Here is a 25,342-nt window from a genome sequence, read left to right on the forward strand (position 1 = left end):
GTTGACCAGAATGACAGAGCAAAAATAGTGATAAACTGGCTTGCTAATCATGACTGGTTTACAAAGTATGCTAATCCAAACAATTACAGCATAGATTTTTATGTGTGAACCCAGTCAATATCTTTCTAGTTCTATAGATAGCAAAGTTGAAAGCACTTACAAATAAACTAATAATTTAAAAGTATTCATTAAGATCAAGTATCTGGATTTCATATTTTAAATATAGTTTTGGTGTCACATGTGGGCTGCTTGGAAGTTACTGATTAATGTGTTCTCTAAATCATAACAGTTGCAGGTAATTAGAATAACACATTAGCTAAGACATAAAAGGGAAAGTTTTTTTTTAAAATTTATTTTTATATGCCGCCCTTCTCCGGAGACTCAGGGCGGCTTACAGTGCGTTAAGCAATAGCCTTCATACTTTTGTATATGTTATACAAAGTCAGCTTATTGCCCCCACAAACCGGGCCCTCATTTTACCCACCTTAGAAAGGATTGAAGGCTGTACCTATAGTATGAAAGGATGAAAGTCCTGTACCTATAGTAATGCATTGAATATAGTGGCACTTTCTTTTGACTGGATACGTTTTTTTAAAGAGCCCAGAGAATAAATAAAACAGGCTTCACCTCACTTTCTGATTTCAACTTTTTCTGTTGAAATCAGCACAAAACTGAAATTAGGCGATGTTCAAGGTCACTGCTTTCTGCCTTGCAGCAGCATTGCTGGAGAAACAATAGAGAAGGTGTTAGCAGCATACTAATGAATCCTACTCTGAAGGACTTCCAGCATGTTCATGTATGTGTTTAATAGCATAAAGGCAAGGAAGACTCCTATGAGTTTCTATAGGTCAACAATTTATGTATCAAATAGTAATCTCCCAATACTACTTATCTGGACACATCCTGAGAGCAAGGGTCAGGACCACTGGAATGCCTACCAAATAGCCCAGAAGGTTATCACAGTCAGGGTTATTAAAGGGTACTGAAAGGTCTAGAAAAACTGGAATAGTTGTACTTGCCGCATCTACCTTCCAGCATAAAACATCCACCAAAATGATCAAAGCAATCATCACACTTGGACAAAATCCTGTTTAAATTGACCCAAGTAATCTTTAAGAGATTGTAATAATCAAAAAATTCCTATCCACATCTATTATTTTTGGGAAGGTAGCTGCAAGCATGCCATTCAAAACATATATGTGGTTTTCCCTACCCCAAAATCTTCTGCATCCCTGCTAAACATAGACATAAGAGTTAGAAAGTGGTTTGATTTACTCCATGATTCATTCAAAGCCTAGCATATGCAAAATATTATGGCACTAAAAAACAAGCAGTCTTGAAATTTTGACATGCTATCAAAAACACAAATATGAATATTGTGAGATATTGCAAGGTTTCTTCACTTATAGATTAGGAAATTTATCTGCAATTCAAAATTAAGCTCACACGGTAAATTATAAGCCATAATTATTAGATGTTTGGCTGGCTTTATGTATTGTGCTAAACCAAGATTAAGTGTAATTGCTTAGTATGATCTGTTAATCTTGTTAGTGACTCTGAATTTTTAAAATAGTTTTATCTAACTTGATGTCCTTCAAATGGAAATTATAAATGTTCTAGTTCAACATATTTGGAGGTTTGAGAAGACTTGTTACAATGTTATGAGTCACCTAGAATTGTTCAAGATGAGTGACTGTCCACATCTTTTAAATAAATAAAATAACATTATTATCTATATGGGAGATGTTTTTTGTTTTCTGCCAATGTTCTCTCTGGATGGAAGCAAAGAGGGTCACAATATGATTTAGCTTCTCGGGTGGTACCTAGTTAACAATGACGTAGTTTTCTCTTTGCATGATCTTTTTCAGAGCATGGCAAGAAGGAATCTCCCTGAAAGAGCTGCAGCGCAAAGGAGTTTGCTTACTGAAGCTTGAACTACATTGTCAAAAAACTGGGCTATATGGCCATCTGCTTGTAACTTTACAGCCGCAAAAACGTGGCTTAGACACAGAGTTACCTTCCAATAGTTTTGGGCCTGGTAAGTAAAAGTGTTAATTTTGAAAGAAAGTTTATTGTAAAAGGGTAGGTGGAGCTTTAGATATTGGAAGGATATACCTTCATGATGTGATGGGTTCTTTCTGAATCTGTAATGATTTCAGAGTCTTCGAATTATAGCTGCTACATCAAACAATGAGGAAACTAGACTTCTTTTTTTATTCACACATGGAGTTATTAGCAGTATAAATTTTGCATTCTTTTAAAAATATAAATGCCCAAGAAAAATAGTTTATTATCACAAATATAATACACCCGATAGAGATAAGGATTTCTCAGTATTCAAGTCAGTTTTGACAATTTACAGTAGAAGAATAAGCAATAATTTTACCCCCTGAAAATAACTACATTCAAATAATTAAAATTTGGGGGAGGGAAGATTTATTGCACTTGCCATCTTTTATCTTGATAGTAATCTTTCTTTGATTATTGTAAACCACCCAGAACTGTTGTGGATTGAATGGTAAAGAAGTTTAATAAATTCTTACAAAAGATAAAGTAAATGAAAACATATTTCTGGGAAATGAGAGAGCAGGAGAAAGAAACTCAAAAAACCCATGCCTTGATTCTGTATGGTAGAAAAGAGGAAGAATGCCACCTCTGGCTGGCTTTCAAGATTCTGCTATTTTACCCTACAACAATAGGGTCCTTGCTGTGTTTGTTTCCTGACCCTGGTCTATTCTGGAGTGCTGACAGACCTGATTGTTTCAGATTGAATTTGTCAGATTGTTGCCTTTGTCATGATGACTTTTGTGAATAGAGTGACAGAGCATCTTGGAGATTCTCTCAAGATAGTTGATGACAGTAATAAAGTTTCTGAAATACACTCAGAAAATAAATGTGCCTTACCTTCTAACCCAGGTTTTTATTTTTTATGGGTAGCTGTTCATGTTAGTAACTCACTATATCATAATGAAACGATGTACAATATTAGTAGAGGCTCATGCTTAGAATCTGATTTTCACATATTTGTAAAGTAATTTTTGTCACAGTTCTGCATCCACTCACTTAAGAAAAAGGCTTATAAATTCAGTAAGATTAACTTCTGAGTAAATATTTGAATCATACCCTTTCTCTGATTCGTTTTTAAAAAAGAGCCTTTATCTTCCTTCCTGCTTGGCTGGTCACACATCATGTTAAGGCATGATTTGTATTAATTGCATAGTTCAAACATAATTTTAATAAAATTTTAAGCCATAAATCATAGTTTACCAACCACAGTGGCTGGGTTCAGAAGCCAAAAACCAAACATTATAAGGTTTATTACAGTTTATGAATCAAATGACTGTAGCCTAAAAAGTGCTATTCTCCAAGAGCTTTATTAAACATCTTTCCATTATGTTGCAGTCACTGAGAATGCTACTTACTGCATGCACAGTACTGCATTAATGGACACACACATGCACACACACGCATACACTTGAGCTGCCGACTGGACAGTCCTGTAAAACAAGGGGTTCTAGGCATATTTTTCAATTTAGATCAGTTTTGAATCTCAAGGGTATTTTTTTTGTTTAAAAAGGAGATTCAGGACCCTCCCGGCATTCTTTTCCCTTGCCACAGACAGTTGGACTAATTGTATAATTAATTAATTGTATGTTTGAATTAACTGTGTATCAAAGAAGTAATCGGGAAGATAATTTTTGTCTTTTTAAAATGCTGTTTAGAAATAGGATATGTGCAGAATTAGACAAGGATGTGCTTTGAAAAGAGCTTCAGAGACTTTGAAAAGCACATCAGTTCAAGACAGGTTGTTTCTGAGGGGCAAGTTTTCTAAATTGAAACTATGTGCTAAAGACACATACTCTGTTAGATTCAGAGTTGCTAGGGGGTGAACCTCCAATCTTGGGTTCAATAATGCACAATTGCATTTTTCTTGTTGTGAATAAATCAGATACATGTGGAGGGTAATGTTGTGTGAATTTGCACAGGGCATTTCTTATGGCTTAAAGGAGAATAAATTCATTGAATAATGACAGCTTACATTAAAATTGTTATGATGAAAGATGCCCCACAGCTTATATTTAAACAATTGAGCTAATCAGTTTCATTGACAGTTCAATCATTTTCCAAAACAGAATGTATTCTCACTGGTAAACAGAGTGGATACAGGTGTTTTTTGTTTTTTTTTACCAAAATGGGAATGGCATGTAAGAATGTATGTTTCTTACATTTCTTATATTTACATAGAGGCATAATGTCTGTATCAGTGTTTCAAAATATTTATGGTATCTGCCAAGAATGGCTTCTAGCATCATTCCAGGGTTTTCTGAAAGGCTTTTGTTTTTCTGGATGATGCTAGTCAGAGCTCAAAGTAATGATTCTGAACTGCCCCATAAAGCTGTGGGTTTCAATGCTGGGGCTTTCAATGCTCCTGCTTTTACTTTTTTGAATTAAAAAAAAATAGGGATTGCATCTTCTTTTAAGCTTTTGTTGTGGTCTGCTGGTGGCCTGCGGAGCTGGCAGCAGAGTCGAACAGTGAGGATGTTGGGGAGGAACATGGGCCAGTCCTGGAGTCTGGGGAAGGCTCGGACGAGGGCTCTGCGTCGGAGGCAGAGTGGGGGTCAGGGCCATCTGGGAGTTATGTGCTGCCTCTGGAGCCTCCAGAGTCGGACATCAGCGAGGCAGAGGAACGGGGAGCCTGTTCCCAGTGCACGCATGCGCAGAGCTGCCAGAAGGCAAGAACAGTTAGGACAAAAGGGATGACTCGGGAGTAGGGCTTGGAGATGATTGGCTTCTCCCATAAAACATAAAGGAAGCAACTTCGTTCGTTCTGGTTGGTTTGAATTCTGAAGCTCCGTTTTGACTCTGTGCTCCGTGTGGCCTTGCAAAGCTAATTGCCAATTAGATTTTTGGCAGCGTGTCAAGGGAGATAAAGGTGGGTGCTTATCAGTCTTATCCCGAAAGACTGTGGCAGACTTCTATTGGACTCTTTACAAACTATTTGTGATTCATTGCTTCACAGCCATTGAAATATAAAAAGGGTTTTGGGGACAAAGCGTGTGCTTTTTACTATCTCAGGAATCTCAGAAACTACCTCAGAGCAGCTTTGTTTAGCCAAAGAGTTCTCTTGTGCATTCAAGTTTTGACCATGGATAAAGAACTCCCAATGGCAAAATGTGTTTTGGAGCCTGTGGGTTTTGCCATTGCATTGGAGCTCTTCTGAGCTCTGTGCTGGAATTTTAGCACACACTGGGAATTAAAGTGAGAAACCTTGGAAAGAGTTAAAAGGAATATAAGGTGCCCTAGTTAATTTTAGTGGATTCTCCTCAGATGGGTAGCAATGTCACTTGGTATGACTGACAGTTTTGCCTCCTTTGTGTCTTGTGATGGTTAATAAATTATTATTGCTTTACATATAGTTTATTTCAGTAACCAACCAGGAGGAGTATTTTTTGCTTATGAAAGCCTGGATTCTCTTGATGCATAATTGATGAATCCATCGGACATGACCTACTTTCAGTCTCATCAGTACAGACTATAGTCTGCATGAGGGCTTTTGAAAAATCTTATTTGCTATGTTATTTTTGAGTACATTGGAACATTATGAAAGGTAGCAAAAGGATGGCCAGGCAAATTTCGAGTATGATACTTGCCCATTTTTCTGTACAATTCAGTCATTTTAAAACCTTATCTTAATAACTATTGCATTTTGATTGGCACTGCACCAGTTTAGCATCAAAATGTTGTAATCTCCTTATACATTATTATAATTTCCACATGTCCTGTGAGTTGACAGAAGACTTTAGTATCCTTTAAAAAAAATAAATGCTGCATAGTCTCTCTGGATCCTGTCAAATGATGGTTCACTGTGCTATTTCTACAACATATAAACTTCTAATATTATATATTAAATTACCTCTCCCTTAGGCATGAAAGTCAGCTGGATGACTTTGGGCCAATTACTTTCTCTTAGCCTAACCAATCTCACACTGTTGTTATGTGGAAAATAGGAGGTAGAAACAATAGAGATGAGTGCTGCCTTGAGTTTTGCCTCCAAATAAATGGGTTAAAGTTAAATACATTTTTTGCAATAGGTTGTTTTGTATAACTTTCTATAAATAAAGTTTTAGTACCTGAAGTTTTGTTTTGTTGTTTGATTAAGGGTTAAGACAGAATTGAAATGCCAACAGTAAGGTATGTTATCTCATTTCAACTTTAGGATCACCAGTCTAACCTACAAATTGCCACATTTCAGCTTGTTGAATATGACTTAGAATTTAGAAGCCGATAACTAATCAATTTTTGAGTAAGATAATCTGTTTCAGTAATATGTAAATCGATTTGATTGGGGATTCATAATTCCTATGTATTAAGTAAATTTTGAGCCTGCACAATTTTTGGAAGCCTTTTTATACAGTGAATTTTGCCTGTAAATTTTTGTGTTCCATTTTCCCTAAATTATGCCTGCAGTTATAATTTCTTCCTAATAATCAAGTTCTCTATACCAAATCTTTTAAATGTTGAGTTACTTTCCGAAAGAAATGTATTTGTCCTAGATTAGTGTATATCGAAGCAAGTGTTTATATTTAGTTGTCCCATTTCCCTTTATAAAACTAAACCTCCAATCCTTTTGTATGTTTTACTATAAAATTCAAATTGATTTCATTTAATTTGCCATCTTGTGCTTGATTTATTTGTACTCTCAGAAAATATTTTTATAAAATAATCATAGTTAATGCCTTTCTTTATATATATATTTCTTATAGCATTACTACTGATGTATTTAAATATTTCAAATATTTACTAATTCTAGTTCTTTTGATTAGAATTCTTAAACTTCTACATTCAAGGAAACTTTCTTGGTCACTCACAAGGATTTTTTTGCCAATATTAATTCATTTTTCATATAATTTAGATCAGTGTTTCTCAACCTTGGCAACTTTAAGACGGGTGGCTTTCAGCTTCCAAAATCCCATCTTCAAGTTGCAATGGTTGAGAAACCAGTGCCTGCCTGTCCGTCTGGTTCTGGGAGTCCCCTAGGATTTTAAGCTTTCTTATTCTCCACAAACTTTTGTGGGAACAAAAGGTTGTGGGATCCCCCATTTAGGTTTATGAGGATCTAGTCCATATTCTGTACAGATGTTACTGTACACAATGCAAGTTACTCGGTTATGCCATTCCTACCTACATCTTACACTCTGCCACTTTGTGTTGGACTATCTTTGAGGCATAGATAGTCCAACACTACATAGCCTGCTAGCATTGGTCCTTTTTAGTGTGGTAGATCCCTGCTTCTGTGGATCTGGTGTTTAGTACTTGTTCTTGTGCTGCTATGATCAGCACTATCTTTTAGTCCAGCCCATTCCAGTCATTGGGATTCCCCATTATCTGCCACCTCCGCTACTGTGTCTGTCAACTGTATATCCTGTTAAGGATCTTGCCTTGGCTCCTCCCCTTCCCATTCCTCCCTCCCTCCCTCCCTTCCTCTCTCTCTTTCTCTGTATATACATATGCATATACAGCTATATAATTTCAAAGATAAAGTTCAAATACAAAATTACAGCAAAAAAAGGAAAAACAAGGATTTATTTTTATATCAAAACTGCTCATTTTTTGAAGAACAGAAATATTCAAAACTCAGAAAGGAAATAATTGGAATGTTTAAATAATTAATTTGAAAGGAACCCTTCATTTATTCCTTATTTAGTTTCTTGGAACTGTTTCCTTTTCTATAGCTTATCCTGGTGATATCTTGAAATAACATCACTACTATTTCCTTCTTGGTTTATGTCTTGTAGCTCATATTTCTTTCATTTAAGTTTGTCTCTTATGCATGCAGTGAGAAATGTTGATACAATGTGTCTCACAATGTGTCTTTGTATCTTCGTGAAGCAAACATTCTATTTGCATAGTCAATATTCTTATCCATAGGTTTTAGATCAGGAAACAATTCATTAAGTTTTGTCACCAAATAATCAATTATATTAACATTCTCAGCAGTTTCTCTAAAATCTCTGACCCTTAGATTATTTCTTTTGCAGTACTCTGATCTTGTAAATTCGCCAAATTTATCTTGTTATTTGAAATATCTTTTTTGAATCTTTTCTATCTTAGATGTATTCTGTATGCTAGAATCATATGATTGGCTACCTATTTAAACTTTATTAGACATTTGCTTTGACATTTCCTTAAATTTTGTATTAATTTATTATGCCTGCTAAATTTTCTCTTACTAGCATTATAATCTTCTCCCATTTCAGATTTAGGTCTTGCCTGAGTTGTCTCATCAATGATTGAATGAGAATCAATGTATTGTTTACCCCAATGATGTATCTTAGATGCTTCACTTCTCTTTGTCTTTATTGTTGATTTATTCCTGTTTGTTGCTGGAGGAATGATGAGCTTCATATATTTGTGGTTTCTTCAGATAGGCTGTAATGCCTTTGCTTTTATATGAGGTACCTTTTCTGTCTTCTAATTTTATTCTTTGTCGTCATTTATCTCCTGCAGGTGACATAGTGGGACTTTATGAAGCAGCTGGACAAAATAATCAGATCTGCACAGGAATTGTCACCCGGACAGCCTCCAATTCAATTACTATCGCAGTTGATGAGCCTCAGAGTAACCTTGTGAGTTTAGATCAGGAGAATTTGTACCGTCTGTTGAAACTTGCCAATGATGTTACATACAACAGACTCAAAAGGTAAAATTAACAAAGAATGATTATGGAACTTTTATGTCTTAAACAAAGAATAACAAATTATTTAATAACCAGAACGCTTGAAAAGAAGTAAGGAAAATAGTTATGCGAGGTATAGCTGGGAGATACCTGTCCATTTGCTCCATTGTACTGAGATTTTGGATGATAGCCTCATTTTCCTGGGTTCTGGAATTTAAAGATGCATGAATATTTCTCTATTTTTTATTCACTTGTATATCGGCGGCTGCATTTTTGTCATACACTTTGTAGTGCATATGTTGGCAACATATGTTCATAATCTGAGCCTTTCACTTGTGAAAACGATGAAACAAGTAGGCTCCAACTGGCATGTGCCTATTGGGTTAAGTTGGCATGTGGTTGGAAGTTTTTTTAGCCCTGGATGAAGGAGTTAGTGGAAGAGAAGCTAATTTAATTTTACAAGACTGATAATACTAAGTTCCTGGGAAGTTTTAGTATGGTTCTGAGACTACAATATGTCATTTCAAGCTGATCACACAGCATTTGTAATTATTTAAGATATTATTGTTTGGTGGTGTTTCCTAAGCTTTGAAGGGGAGTCGTCTTTAAGATTCAGTTCCTTTTGTTTTCTTCTCTTTGGAAGGGCTTTAAGTACACTTAATCACTATGGGTCTGGTCCAGCATCTGATCTTATTGATGTGCTGTTGTGTTCTTCTGAACCTAGTGGTGCCAGTGATACAAGTAAGAACTTTTTCTCTTTTTTTCTTTAATGAATGCTGAAAAATCTATGGAAATAAAGTTATTCAGTATGCGTGATTTAATCCACAACTGGTGTCCCTAAAAAGCCTTCCTCTCTTGCCCTCTGTGATGCCTTTTGAAGAAAAGATACAATTGAACATCATTTTCTTTGTTCAGTGCCATTTTGCATTGACCTGGCATATATTAAGCAAATATAAATATTTATTTCATAGAGGGTAAGCATTTATATCTGGGCAAGTATTGTTCTGTATTGTCTTTATAGATCTTCATAACACAAGTACAAATGTGCATTCATTTATCAAAATTATAGTTGTTGACTAGATTCTCACATCCTGCTAAGGCATAACACATTAACGCAGGGTGATTGTTGAGGCTTAGACAGTGTGGGAGATTGCATATCTTGACAATTCTCCCTCTAGTTTTCCACTTTATTAAACATTCTAGCAAGGATCAGAAATTTGTCCATTTGTTTTGTTTTTCACCATTTAGACGTAACTTGTAATTGTTTCTTGCATTTTCCTAGTTGAACATAATTACCTCAGGCTTTGCTCCTGTTTAGTGTATTGTTCCTGAAGCATTTCATTTATTTTCATCTAAGCCTTAGTCTCAGTATATACAGTACACTGCTTTTATTGCATTCAGCAAATCTTCAATCCCATATTCCCAAAAAGCATTCCATAATTCAAATTTATTTAGAATCTACTTTCTTTAAATCCAGCGTCTAAACAAAAATCTGATTCTGCTTGTGTATGCCCCTCCCCCTCTGGTATAAAATCAAACCACATTTTCTAATTTTGCTTATTATCACCTCTCTCATACTCATAATCCAAAGACCAGATGATGTCCACCCAGCATTCATGCTGTGTACTCTCCATTTGTCTTTATAGATCCTGTGCAGATAATGTTCAACATTTCATAAACGGACTTTTTATTTTTCTGTTTCCATTTATCGAGAACCCAGTTAAGCCAGTAGACACAATTCCTACTGTTAGCAAGCATAGTAATATACTTACACTGAAATCTGTAGAGAGATTTTTTTCCCCTTAATTTGAGTGAAACAACTTAAATGACCTCAAAAATTATAGATGGCTATATAAGTCATTTTAAATAAATAAAAGAGCAAGCCTGTCTATGAGGAAAAGATCATAGTTATATAATGCCTCCTTTCTGGTGTATAATAATGACACACAATGGTTTGATTATTGTTGTGTGAACCGTGAACCTGATCGCTATGTTAAACTATAAAACATACTTTAGTGTACTCGTACGGATGTATACTTTAGCGTATACATCAGTAGAAGTTAAAATGAAGCCTCCCTACACACACACACACACACACACACGTATAAAGGCCAACCAATAGAAATAAAGGCCAATCATTTTCTGGCTAGTATGTCAGAAAAAACACATATAATAAAATGGGTTATTCTATTCTGAGTAGAAGAGAGAGAATACTTTTAAAAATTCACCTACATTTAAAAATAAGTACCCAGAAAGCCAGAAATAGAGAAACCTAGAATTTGGGAATCATAGATAAAGACAGTTGGTAACCACCAGAGGTCAGCATTTTTCTATGAGCAGCACAGCCATAAGAGCGCTATTGTCACTTTTCCCAAAATGTGCTGCTTCTGCAGAAAAAAAACAGATTTAGGCATCCCTGTAAAGCCAGACAAATTCTGATAATTTCTGTGCTGCTCATCTCTCTCTTCTTGTCAGATTCTCTTTTGTACTGAGATGTCTTTTTATCCGACCTATCCTTATGATCAGAGAACTGAGTGAGTGCTGCCTTTTAAGAATCAAGGACAGCAGGTGTGCCTCTTTTCCCTTCATCATTTCCTATAATCATTTGATCACACTGAATTCCAACCAACTAGAACATCAGATCAATCTTACATGAGTTTTTATCTGTGGTAAAGGCTCGTGTAAGCAATCGAATCCTTGCAGGTGCTCCTGGACTACTTTTAGTGGTTGAGTGGTTTTTCTTCTATGTTTTAAATAGTTCCAGTTAGATTTTGGGAATTGTTTTATCCTGATGTATTAAGGAAAAGGTTAGAAATGTGATGCTTTGATTGTTTTAACTGGGAAACAGAAACAAGAGTATGCTATTGTACTCCTGTCCTGCCTTAGCCTTGCCATTAGGTCACCATAGTAGGAGGAGATGCTGGACTGAGCAGCCCTTTGGTGCTGTACAGCAGTTCCTACATTCTTAGAAGGGATGGGTCATAAAAGAAATAGCAAATTTTGCTGTTTGAAACTACCTGAAGGCAGTTTCCTAAAGCTTACACACAAATAAATGTGTACATACATTACTTTCTTCAGCATTATGTTTTTTGCTAGCTGTGTGCAGGTGCACTTGGTGTCATTCAGAAGTAACTGAATTTCAGCCCTGTAGCAAAAAACAGGTCCATTTTCTTAAATACTAGTAATTACTAGCATTCAAGTAATACAATCCAAAAGAAGGTGTGCAGAAAAAGCCCAAACCAACTTGCCATAAATCATGATATACTTTGAGATTGACAGTAAATACTGCCTCTTTTTCTGTTTTCCCTAACACTTGCAGTCTTTCCTTGAGAAAACATAAAAATGGCACTTTATAAATTGCTTACACCTTTAGTGAATTGTGAAAAATAAGAAGTCTAAATACTGGGGCAAAATCACTGCTGTGATTGGAAACAGAATTTGTTCCATGAATTAATCTTTTAGGTAACTTAATGTGGTAAAAAAACTTCTGTCTTTTTACTAAAACTATCCCATATTTCTCATGTGCATCATAGATGCACTGTCCTGTTCTTGAATCTGTTCTGCAGAAAAATACCGAATGCATTATAATTTTCTCTAGTAATTATTTATGCACCTTGGCAAATAGGCACCTTATCAGCTTGCCTGACATGCCTTCCCTCATTCTGCATTTGTCAGCTGATAAATGAATCCGATCTTATGAATAACTTAGAATGCAGTATAAAATGCCAAGTGGAGCCAAAAGCTTCTTTAGCATTCGTGATGTATAGGACTTTTGGCTTTTGAAGGTGTAGCTTAGTCATGACTAACAAACCAGAGCTCATTCATGCTGTTACAAGAGCTGGAATCCTTCATTTGTACTGTTTTGCTAAGGGCTGCAATATTGCCTTACACATCAGCAAGAAATAGAACATAAATATGGTAAATGGAAAATGCACTAAAAGTATGTTTTTTAAAAAAATGAAAAGTCCCTAAAGCTCATGTTAAACTAATGGAAAGTTTAAGGTGTTCAAGTGTTCACAACAATTTTTAAAGGTTGATTTTATATGTGGAAAGAGGATTTATTTAAAGGTTCTTATTTTTAGACATTAAAAGAAATTTTGATTGTGCATGTGACATTTTTAACAATAAAAACATTATAAAACAAAGCAAAAAAGCTTAAAACGACATGTAGCTTGGATCAGCAGTTCCCAACCTTTCTGGTTCCGTCAACTGGCAGCAGTGGCGGGGGAAGGGATAGTTTTGCGCGTTTGTCCGCCATTTGCGCAGCCCAGTTCCCAATGGGCTGCAAACCAGTACCGGTCCATAGACGGGGAATTGGGGAACCCTGGCTTGGATTATCTATAAAAAATAGTTAGAAATATAGGATGGTGATAACTTTCTAACATATTCTTTACCAATCATTACAAAACTTGCTATTACTATGATTTTACAAACATCTGCTTTTTGTATTTTTAAACAAACTTGCTATTTGCATTATTTTAATAAAATCTGCCTGAGAAACAGTTGTATGGTAAAACTGTAATGCTAGCACCTCTCCACTTGCAGAAGAGCCATTCCAATCGGGCATCTTAGCAGCAGCAAATTTGGAGAGAGAATTATTTTCTTGCTGTTCAGATTGCAAAACCTTTTGGCATCCTGATCTAGCAAAGTGGTATTGCTGCCCCTTTTGATGTACCAGCTCCTATAGCTAGAGAGGAATTAAATTGTCCATTTAGTGTCTTTTGCCAGTTTGAAATTAAAAATGCCTATTCCAGTAGCATTTGCCAAACTAACAATGACAACAACTCCTACTTACCAACTGCTCCCCTATATATAAAATTGCTGTTTATATTTTAGTTGATTTCCTCCGGATTTGGGTGAATAAATGTTCTTCTGCTTCTTCCTGCAATACTGGCATCAAACAAGCTAAAAGCCTCCTCATCTTTGCAATTGAAAAGTTGGTGGGATGAGGAGGAGGTGGACAGGAATAATAATCATGGAATAATAATGATAATGGCAACAAAAATAACAACATTGGCATAATATCAGTTCCTGAGATACACCCAAAGAAAAAAATAACATATAACATTTTTTACAAAAGTGAGGGTCTTCTGAAAGTTCCCTTTCCCCATTCCAGTTGGGGCTGCATACTAGAGGCAGAAGTGAAATGTTACACAGGATGTTAATTGACAGTTTCACTCCCTCCCCTGCAACTATCATCAAGAAAAAAAGGGTGGTCCTGAATTAAGAAATAAAGGTATAGACATTTATGTAGTTATTTTAAAGTTTGCACAGCACTCAAAACATGAGGTCTCAGGAAAACAAGGCAGAAGTTGATATTCATACCTGTTAGCTCCATTGTTGTAGCTAGGACCCCCCCCCTTCTCTTTCTCACACACAGAGTGGCGCATTTTCCAACTGACTAAAGAGTATTTTCCTTGCATCCTTTCAGCAGCCACCATTGTCTGTTGGCCATTTCAAGGTAGTGCTACTTGCTCTTCTCCCGTCACTGTCTAATGAATTGTTAGCAGTTGTTCTATGAAACTCTGCTGCTCATCTAATTACATATTAGTGTTCAAAGCTATAATTAGGGTTTTGGCTCAGCATATTGTTTAAAACATTTGTACTTTTAGGAAAGCAAGGTGTCTGTGTTTTTTCAAGGAATTTCCGAGTAAGAATGTATTTTGTATGGTGGAATAGTTAAAGGCAATGGGCTGTTAAAAGCACATTAATCTTCTGTTATTCTTTTAAAGACTGAAAATATTTGCAGTAAAACAGAAACTTTCTTGAGAGATGCCTGGTCTCAGTGGGGGCTTAGAATTGCTCTTAGTAATTATCAGGATGCTTCCTTTGCTGAGAATCTGGTCAATGTCCAAAAACAGCCTCTTATTTGTATTGTACTTGCTTTCTCACAAATGTTCTTGGTAAGACTGAGATCTGAACAAATGTTCCTGTTGCTTACAGAGCTTTTGAAGTTCTACGATGAATCCCTAGATGCCTCTCAGAAGGAGGCTGTTTGCTTTTCATTGGCACAGAAGGAACTTGCTCTCATCCACGGACCACCTGGAACTGGCAAGACGACAACTGTGGTAGAGATAATACTCCAAGCTGTGGAGCAAGGCTTGAAAGTGAGTGAAGGAATACATTTTCTGAGGAGATGCCTATTTCCAGGTCAGATTTAGCCTGGAAACTTAGGTCTCTGAAGCCATCGTACTATTCTGAGGCAAGAATGGAAGATGAATCTTGCCATTCAAATAATGCGTATTTCAGCTTTGGTTAAAGCAGGAGGTGGGAAGTAGCTGGCTGAGTTATTGCCTACAGTTCTTAATAGACCTGCAGCCTCTTTCATGCTTATAGCACCTTCTTAGTGTTTTAAGTCCAGTATGGCAGGTGAATTGCAAACGGTCACAATACATACAGATGGTAATCATGCTTTTCTCAGAGTATTAGAATTTAGAATAGAATAGAGCTGGAAGGGACCTTGGAGGTCTTCTAGTCCAGTCCTCTGCTAAAGCAGGAGAACCTATACCGGGGGTGTCAAACTTGCGACTGACGGGCCAGATGTTGTCACACACTGGCCACGCCCATCCCGTTTTAGCGAAGGGGAAAGTTGCAATACGTCACATGATGACAATGTGTCATTGTGAGTTTGATGCCCCTGACCTATACCATTTCAGATAAGTGACTGTCTAGTCTCTTCTTAAAAACCTCCAGTGATGGAGCACCCACAATTTCTGAAGGCATGTGCAAGAAATGGCATACGTATAAAACTTGCAGAGTAGGTGTGTGTGAGAGAGAGAGAGAGAAAAAGGGAGAAATGGGCTTTTGGGACCATGAACTGCTGGCCAGATGCCTCATATTTGGATGTAGTCAGTACTTAATTGTATTGTCCATTACTAATGGAACTAATATTTGGGGGGAAACAGTCTTGGAACTGATGAAAAGCTTGTATATAAGTTTGTGTGGAATTGTATGTGAATGTTTGAAAGAATGCTATGTGCAATAATGATGTATTTGTTACTATAGAAAAATATGAGGATGCTTGATAACTCCATCCTTCACTTTAAAAGGGAGGTATGTAATAGAACAGTAGGTTGATACCTTTAATATAATTTAAGTGAAAAGTTAACTGGCTTATTTTTTAACAAAGTGTCCAAAAGGTTTTGGGGTGAGGGGAGAGGAAAGGAATAATTTTACAAAGAGAGAAAATAAAGGAAAAGGAATTGAACTGTAAATATAAAACAAATAATAATTGGTAACCCTTATAGAAAAATAAACTACAGTATGGTAATATTATGCTCAGAGGAAGAGTTTTGTGTGTGTTAAACTACAATTTCCAATGTTCTCTGTTCACAATGCTCTCTGTTGTTAAATAAAGTTTTAATTGTTCATAATAAACTGGACCTCTGGGTAAATAACCTGAACAAAGTAATCCCCTAATTATCTAATTATCGTCCGGTCTCCAACCTTCGCTTCATTGTGAAGGTTGTTGAGAGTGTGGTTGCGCAACAGCTCCCCCAGCACCTGGATGAAATGATGTATCTGGATCCGTTCCAGTCGGGCTTCAGGCCTGGGTACAGCACAGAAACGGCATTGGTCGCGTTGGTTGATGATCTCTGGAGGGCTCGGGACAGAGGTTGCTCCTCTGTCCTGGTCCTTTTAGATCTCTCAGCGGCTTTTGATACCATCGACCATGGTATCGTGCTGCACCGGTTGGAAGAGTTAGGGGTGGGGGGCACTGTGTTGCGATGGTTCTCCTCCTTTCTCTCCAACCGGTTGCAGTCTGTGTTGGCAGGGGGGGCAGAGGTCGACCCCGAGGCGCCTCATGTGGGGTGCCACAAGGGTCGGTCCTCTCGCCCCTTCTGTTCAACATTTATGTAAAGCCGCTGGGCGAGATCATCCGTGGTTTCGGGGTGAAGTACCATCAGTATGCTGATGATACTAAGCTGTACATCTCCACTCCGGACCACCCCAACGATGCTCTTGAAGTGATGTCCCGGTGCCTGGAGGCCGTGTGGATCTGGATGGGGAGAAACAGGCTCAGGCTCAACCCATCCAAGACCGAGTGGCTGTGGTTTCCGACGTCCCGATATAGTCAGTTGGTGCCATCACTGACTATTGGGGGCAAATTGCTGGCCCCCACGGAGAGGGCTCGCAACTTGGGCGTCCTCCTGGATTCACGGTTGTCTTTAGAAGACCACTTGACGGCCGTGACCGGGAGGATTTTTCATCAGGTTCGCCTGATTCGACAGTTGTGTCCCTTTCTGGATTGGGACTCCTTACGCACGGTCACTCATGCCCTTGTCACTTCCCGCCTGGACTACTGCAACACTCTCTACATGGGGCTCCCCTTGAGGAGCACCTGGAGGCTCCAACTGGCGCAGAGTGCGGCTGCGCGGGTGGTTATGGGAGCGATATGGCATTCCTATGTAACACCTCTCCTGCGCGAGCTGCACTGGCTCCCGGTGGTCTTCAATGTGCGCTTCAAGGTCTTGGTTACCACCTTTAGAGCGCTCCATGGCTTAGGACCTGGTTATCTACGGGACCGCCTGCTGCCACCAGTAGCCTCCCACCGGCCAGTACGCTCTCATAGAGAGGGGCTCCTCCGGGTGCCGTCGGCCAAACAATGTCGACTGATGGCCCCTGGGGGAGAGCCTTCTCTGTGGGGGCACCTACTATCTGGAACGAGCTCCCCCCGGAGATAACGGAGGATCCCGGATCTACGCACCTTCCGCCGCGCTCTCAAGACCTTTTTATTCCATCAGGCTGGCCTGGCCTAATTTTTTTCCCTTTTTTCCCTTTTTAAAATGCAAATTTTAATCTGTTCTTAATTATTGAGGTGTTTTAAATCTGTCTTTGGCCAAATTGTTTAATTCGGTTTTATTCTCCTTTTAAATTTTGTATTTATGTATTTTATCTTGTGGCTGTTCACCGCCCTGAGTCTTTCGGGAGTAGGGCGGTATATAAATCAAATAAAATCTAAACCTAACCTAAACCCTCTCCCATTTCTATGATACTACACTACTAGGAAAAAAAAATAGAAGGTAGGATAATATTAGTATAAAATAAAACCTTAACACAGAAACAAATAATTTTGGGTTGGTGGCAGTGGTATTTTAAAATCTTTACATTTGCGCTCAGAATACATTTAGAAAAACATTAGGTCATGAGTATGGGAATTTGGATATAATATAAACCTTGGAAGATTCTAGAGAATGGCCATTTGGCAGTATCAAAGATTGGATATGGGAGTCATATGTGGTCTGATTCTCCGGTCAAAAACTCAGCAGAAAGATACATAATTTTATTTCATGGATACAAGTTTTTAAGAATCACCATGTTTATCTTATAGTTTGGGTTGTTTGCGATGGATAATATTCTTATGTCCACTTAGAAGCTAGGGAAAAACCTTGGAAGTGTTACAAATTCATCCAGGCTACCTGTATTTCTAGAAAATCTTTGTTTTCCCTGCTAATCGCTCTCTCTTTGTTCTTGGCTGAAGCACAACTGTTCCTGCTCAGAGGAGGTCCTGGATCTTCTGAGGTTCAGTGAGATATAAAAATAAAGCTTTGGAATTAAAGGCACATAAAAGAAAAAGACAAAGCTGAAAGATCCTTGGCAGGTTAAAAGTTAAATTTGGCTGGGACTAGTATCTCAAAGTAACTTTTGTCCTTGATCCTGGTTCAATCCTATGAATTTGTATTGTTCCTTTTAGCTTAGAGGTCTGGCCTATAATAAAATCCTTCAAACTCCAGGTCAAATCCTGATCCAGCATTGACTTGAGAATAATATTTTTTCCTGGCACTTATAAAATAACCTCCTTTCTTTTCCTTTTGACATTGATGTTTATAGTGTTTCTGTAAACTATAGATATGAATCTGTGTAAGACTGTAGCTATTTCAGTGAAGTGAATTAATACTGTTTAAAGAGATATTTTTTCTTCCTAGGTTCTCTGTTGTGCTCCCTCTAACATTGCAGTCGATAACTTGGTGGAAAGGCTCTCTGATCATAAGGTGCGGATCCTGCGTCTGGGTCGCCCAGCTCGTCTCCTGGGGTCCATACAGCACCATTCACTGGATGCTGTCCTGATGCGTGGAGATAATGCCCAGATTGTAGCAGATATCAGGAAAGATATTGATCAAGCATTCGTAAGTTTTGTATTACATTTTTACAGCCATTCTTTAGAATAAATTGTGGCTATAAATCTATGCACTATAAATCTATAGTTTTCTTTGTGACATTGTATTCTTGGAATAAATACTGTGCTATGCAGAAATGATTTATTTATTTATTTGTTTGTTTAATTTTTATACCACCCTTCTCCCGAAGGACTCAGGGCAGTGAACAGTTAAAATAACATACATATATAATGTGAATATAAGATGATTAAGCCAATTTGGTTCATCGGTTAAGAATCTTCAGCATAAAGATTTAGAACAATTAGAAGAGATTTATGCCAGCCCGGCTTGGTGAAATAGAAAGGTCTTAACTGCACAATGGAAAGTACCAAGATCTGGGATCATTTGTATCCCTGGGGGTAACCTGTTCCAAAGGGTACGTGCCCCCACAGAAAAGGCTTTTTCTCTGGGAACCACCAGTTGACATTGCTTTAGTGACGGCACCCTGAGGAGGGCCACCCTGTGGGAGCGTGCTGGTTGGTGGGAGGTTATTGGTTGCAGAAGGTGGTCTCGTAGGTACCCAGGTCCTAAGCCATGGAGCACTTTAAAGGTAAGAAACAACACCTTGAAGCGCACTCGGAAGACCACTGGGAGCCAGTGCAGCTCGCGTAGGAGAGGTTACATGTGAGCGTCATGTTGCTCCCAATATCACCCGCGCAGTTGCATTCTGGACCAGTTGGAGCTTCCGCGTGCACCTCAAGGGGAGCCCCATGTAGAGAGCATTACAGTAGTCCAGACAAGAAGTGATGAGGGCATGAGTGACTGTGCGTAAGGAGTCCCGATCTAGAAAGGGTTGCAACTGGCGAATCAGGCGAACCTGATAGAAAGCTCCCTTGGCCATTGCTGTCATATGTTCTTCTAAAGACAGCCGCATGTCCAGGAGGACACCTAAGTTGCGAGCCCTCTCCGTGGGGGCCAATGACTCACCCCCAATAGTCAGCGATGGTATCAGCTGGCTATATCGGGACGCCGGCAGCCACAGCCACTCGGTCTTGGAAGGGTTGAGTCGGAACCTGTTTCTCCCCATCTAGATCCGCACGGCTTCGAGGCACCGGGACATCACTGCAAGGGCACTGCAAGATTTTAGAAATCTTTAAAATATTGGATAAGAAATTAGATAAAAAGACCCTCAACTCCTTCTTTGCAACATGCCACCTCTCGGAATTCCAAAATCCGTCATCAAGGTAGGCCCCTCGATAATGTGGAGGGCCAGGTCTGCGAGAGGGGGGAATCTCGCAGAGCAAGAAGCTCAGCCGCTGAGTACATCCGGTGACCAAGGGGTGATCTTAGAATGGCCAAGAAGATGACATAAGTTCTGAAAGTCCTGGAGAGAAGGAAGATTAAAGAGCCTTGGTACTTTAATCTTCCTTCCTAATTAAAGAAGGAAGATTAAAGAGCCTTGGTACTACAGTGGTTTAAAGCACCCTGTTATTAACACAGCTGCCTGCAATTTACTGCTGGTTCGAATCTCTCCAAGGCTCAAGGTTGACTCAGCCTTCCATCCTTTCTAAGGTAGGTTAAATGAGGACCCAGTTTGTGGGGGCAATAAGCTGACTTTGTATAAATATACAAAAGTATGAAGGCTATTGCTTAACGCACTGTAAGCCGCCCTGAGTCTCCGGAGAAGGGCGGCATATAAATCAAATTAAAAAAAAAAAAAAAGATGTAAATCTAGCTGTTGGTAGAAAATGCTATATTGTCCTCTAATAATAGTAGGAGGAGTTTTATGTTGTTCAAGAACACCAAGGAAATAATGTCAAGGCCATCCTCTCACAGTGGATGGCTAGAGTATAAATGGTCTGATGTGCCAATCCATCTGATGGTGAAGAGCGATGTACCGACTCCTGCAATATCTGCATCCTAGCTGTTAAACTCTCCGTCCGACTGGATGGATTATAGGGCCGGTTTGTAGGATCCTGTTGGTGGTGATGTTATGAGAAGATGAGATGTATTAGCAATGGAATACTAGGAAGATGTATTAAGATAGATTGAATATGTATCTTCTTGAAATTGAACCAAAACTCAGCAGGTATATACAGTAAGCAATGTTGGATTGAATGGCTAAAATTAAAAATATCTATAGCTTTGTAATTGACTTTGACGTAACGTGATACAGATAGTCCTCTATTTACAACAGTTCATTGAATGATCATTCAAAGCTACAACGGCACTGAAAATTGTGACTTACGACCATTTTTCATATGTATGACCGTTGCAGCATTCCAATGGCCATGTGATTTACATTCAGATGCTTGACATTTGACTCATATTTATGACGGTTGCAGTATTCAGGAGTCATTTTGCGACCTTCTGACAAGCAAAGTCAGTGGAGAACCCAGATTCACTTAACAACCATGTTACCAATTTAGCAACTGCAGTGATTCACTTAGCAAATGTGGCAAGAAAAGTCGTAAAATGGGACAAATTCACTTAACAAATTTTCCACTTAGCAACATAAATTTTGGGCTCAATTGTGGTCGCAAGTTGAGGACTACCTGTATTCTATAGAACATTCAGGATTCTTTAGGATCCAGTCTTTTCTTTCCATTTTCTTTTTCCCAAGTTTTCTAGCACTGTTAAGATCAAATTGAGATTCCTCACTCAGTTTTTCTCTGCCCTTCTCTCCTGAGTACTTTCTGTTGTTGGTGTTTTAAACCAGAAAGTCCAATTGCCTCTTGAAAAAACACCTTTGGGACAATCACTGTGGTTGTTAAGCAAATTATGTCGTTAAGCAAATTCAGCTTTCCCCATTGACTTTGCTTGTTGGAAGCCCCCTGGGAAGGTCACAAATGGTGATCACCTGGCCCCAGGACACTGCAACTATTATAAATACATGCTGGTTGCCAAGAGCCCAAATTTTGATCACATGATCAGGGGGACACTGCAACTGTCATAAGTGTGAGAAATGATCACTTTTTTCAGTACCATCGTGACTTCAAATGGTTGTTAAATGTAAGTCGAGGACTACCTGCAAAGCAGGCAGAAAAGGGGGGTATTTATCTGAGGATTGAAAGGAGAAAATGTTAAGTGGCTTGCTTATTTGTTATCTTTTAAATTCTGCCATGCTCAGCACTATGAGTGTGTTCAGTGGCACTTTTTAATACAGTTCAACTTAAGATTTTCTGTAAAGTTTAATGTTATTTTTATTGTTTGCTTTGTTCTTTTCAGGGCTAGAAAATTGATTTTAATAAAAGATGAGGTTTGGGGAATTTTGAGAGTAATCTCTTCACCAAGGATAGCACAGCTGGAACCTTCTGTAGAGGCATGCAATATATTCTAGCTGTACTACATCCCTAGAGAACTTGTAAGGATGAAGAATGAAAGGTATAGGTCAAGGATTGATTGGCTCACACTAAATGGAAAGTCAGCTGTCATCACACTCACCATTCCTAGGATCCTTGAAGTCATTTTCAATAATTTTCTTGATTGGGCCAAAATTAATTATTCAGAGGAGTATAAGGGATTTATAATTTATACACAGAAACTATAAAGAGTTCTCATTGGAGAACAAGGACAGTGATCTCCAGTCCTTCCTTAGTTCTCCTGGTAGTGATGATACTTCATAGTGTAGCAAGTTTCATTTATGCACTTTTGTAAGAAACCAGAAGATCACTTTAAACTAAAGAATTAGAGCAAATAACTAGCACTTTGGCGACTTCTCTTTAAATAACAACTCCTTTGTATTCTAAAAATTATCCCTTTCATTTTTCACCCTGCCTCTGAAAACTGATTTTTTCCCCCCTCCAACCTTTTTTGCTTTGCCCCAACCTTAAAATGTTCAGAAAACAAACTGGTGCAAAGTACAGGATCATTGTGTAAGAAAAAAAAATCTATACTGGTTGCCAGCTGCCTACTGGACATAATTTAAGATGTGAAATTTTGAATCCCTTTATATTATCATGGTTTTGACTATTTGAGAGACTGTTGATACCACTATGAACTTGCCCACATGGCAAAAGAGGCTGTTTTGAAGGAGCTCCCACTGCCACAGGTGAGGCAGTTCTGTTTTCAGGAATGGGCCTATAGAATGTTTATTCCACTGCAGTGCAGTGCAGGTAGTCCTTGCTTAATGACCAGTCACTTAACAATAGGTCGAAATTACAAAGGCCTCAAAAAAGTAAAGCATTTCCAATTACCGCAAAATGTCACATCCCACATATGATCACTATCTCTCATGTGATCGCCACTTGCCATCTTTCCTGCCAGCCTCCCCAGAGAGTCGATAGGGAAGCCGGCAGGAAAGGTTGAAAACTACTGCCGATTACTATGTTTCCCCGAAAATAAGACCCTGTCTTATATTTTTTTGAACCATGAAATAAGCGCTTGGCCTTATTGCCATGAGCTCAAAAGCCTGATTGGGCTTATTATCAGGGGATGTCTTATTTTGGGGTAAACAGGGTACCAAAAGCACACTCTGTCATCTCTGGAAGCTGGATGAAAGAGCTCCTTGCTCATCCATGCCTGTTTGAACCTTGGCAACTAAAATTCAATCACACATGGACCCCAGAATCCCTCTCTCCCTATCTCCCAAAAGCTTCCCTAAGGCAGAGAAAGAAGAATGGCCAACTTTGTGCCTGCTTGAGCCAAACAAGCAGGCAGCCCAAAATCCCTTCACAGGCATTGTGAGACACTCCATTTGCTTCGCCCGTAAGATCATTTAATGACTGCAATAGGAGTGCTGGGATCACTATTACTGAGTGAAGGACCCAGGTGGGTTTCTCCCTTAATGTCTGCCTTGCTCAGTCACCAAGACTCCAGTCTCAGTTGTGGCTTGTTAAGTGAGGGCTATCTGAATGTTTTTAATTCCAGCAACTTTAAGATGTGTGGACTTCAACTCACCAGCATGCTGCCTAGGAAAGGCCACACATTTTAAATCTCTGTTGAGATTGCGAATCACTGCTCCACTATTTGGCTCCTGTTCTTCCCTTATTTAGGAAAATGGCAAATAATCCCCTCTTTCAGTTTTGACTTTTGATTGTTAATTGCTTTCGATGATACTGATTTTCATTTTGATTTTTACTATGCAGAATTAATTATACAGTAGTGTTTTTTTATTACTGTAAGCTGTTTTGAATATTTATATAAGCAGAAAAGCAGGTATACATTAAAAAAATATCAAGTATTTAATGAGTACTGTTATCAACCACTTCAGTGGTCATATGTTCATACTAAACTACAACTCCCATTGTCCCCAGACAGTTGATGGGGTTGGATTGGAGAAGATCCACCCAAAAAGCATTTGTGATGTTCTAATAGCATTTTATCAGAGAAATCCTGCTGCTGTTTTACAATTATCTTGACTACTAAATATGTGCTGTGCTGAGATCGTTGTTTCTCTTATGCAGATGAAAACTAGGAAGACCCAAGACAAAGGAGAGAGAAAACATTTTTTTAATGAAATTAAGATACTGAGAAAGGAACTGAAGGAACGAGAAGAAATGGCTATGTCTGAAACTTTGCAAAAAGCTCATGTTATTCTTGCTACGAACACAGGTTAGGAGAATTTTTCTAGATTTGCCTATAAGGTTTAATCAAATGATTAATTTGATTATTATTGATCTAACCGTTCCATTTGTAACTGTATTCTACTTAAACTGGAACTCCCCAACTGCATAGTATAGCTTTGAACTGTTTCTTACCCCAGTATCTATAAACATAAACAGTGCACTGTATTTATTATTTATTTATTTGAATCTCTCTTTATTATTTTTACCAGTAGCTCAAGGCATCTTCCTCCTCCACTAGACCAAACTGGGTTTCCAATCTTGCTGCCCAATTTATCATTTTTCTTTTGATCAAATTTTATTCTGTGATTGGGTGATTTGATAACTAACCAATACTATGTGAATTTGAACAGCAGACAAATACTGTTGTTCACATTTTACAAAGCATTGCTTCCCGTTTTCTTGTTCCATTTAATGAAGGAAAGGAATTTATGCATTATTTATAGGAATAATTAAGCCCTTGAACCAGCAAAGGAGGGAATTTATTTTTGTTTCCAAGTGCATACTCCTGTGTACAGCCTCTTGGAGAGGACTCAACCAGACTGCAATTATTTATGTTTGGGGAACTGTTTCTGATCCCGTAAGGATAATTTTCAGGAAACCTTGCAGATAATTTTGTGTAAAGAATACACATTAAAATGTCTATTGTACAAAGTTGATTTATGAACACAATATCAGTTCCAATTTCTTACTGAAAATTATATTCCCCTTTTGCTCTGAAATCTCATATCAGAGAATTGTAGGCAAGCTCTGGATGTTATTTAAAAGAAATACTTTAGTCAAAAATCTATAGAAGGCATAAAATCATACTCACTCCTTTGTCAATTTAATTTACTTCTCCTGGAAAGGTGCCAAAACCTGATGACGAGGTTGCTCAGTTTTATTCTGTTCATCCTACCCTAAGTGATGTCCTTTAAAAAGGCCATATTCATTTGCAGAGGGACAGGATACTTCATACAAAGTGATAGTCACTTCTACAGAGGCCTACACCATCTCTGCAATTA

General features: G+C 38.2%; 1 protein-coding gene across 1 annotated transcript in view; it reads left to right on the forward strand.

Moving 5' to 3' along the window:
- IGHMBP2 (immunoglobulin mu DNA binding protein 2) overlaps positions 1 to 25,342 on the forward strand; it is a 74,773-nt gene that overhangs the window by 1,021 nt on the left and 48,410 nt on the right. Inside the window, exons 2-7 of the mRNA XM_034416721.3 lie at positions 1,869 to 2,038; positions 8,509 to 8,701; positions 9,321 to 9,418; positions 14,621 to 14,784; positions 18,604 to 18,804; positions 24,180 to 24,327. Of these exons, the coding sequence (XP_034272612.1) occupies positions 1,869 to 2,038; positions 8,509 to 8,701; positions 9,321 to 9,418; positions 14,621 to 14,784; positions 18,604 to 18,804; positions 24,180 to 24,327 (974 nt within the window). The remainder of the gene's footprint in view (positions 1 to 1,868; positions 2,039 to 8,508; positions 8,702 to 9,320; positions 9,419 to 14,620; positions 14,785 to 18,603; positions 18,805 to 24,179; positions 24,328 to 25,342) is intronic.

This window comes from Pantherophis guttatus, chromosome 1, assembly GCF_059756535.1.
Source record: "Pantherophis guttatus breed Tessera chromosome 1, ASM5975653v1, whole genome shotgun sequence".
NCBI lineage: Eukaryota > Metazoa > Chordata > Lepidosauria > Squamata > Colubridae > Pantherophis > Pantherophis guttatus.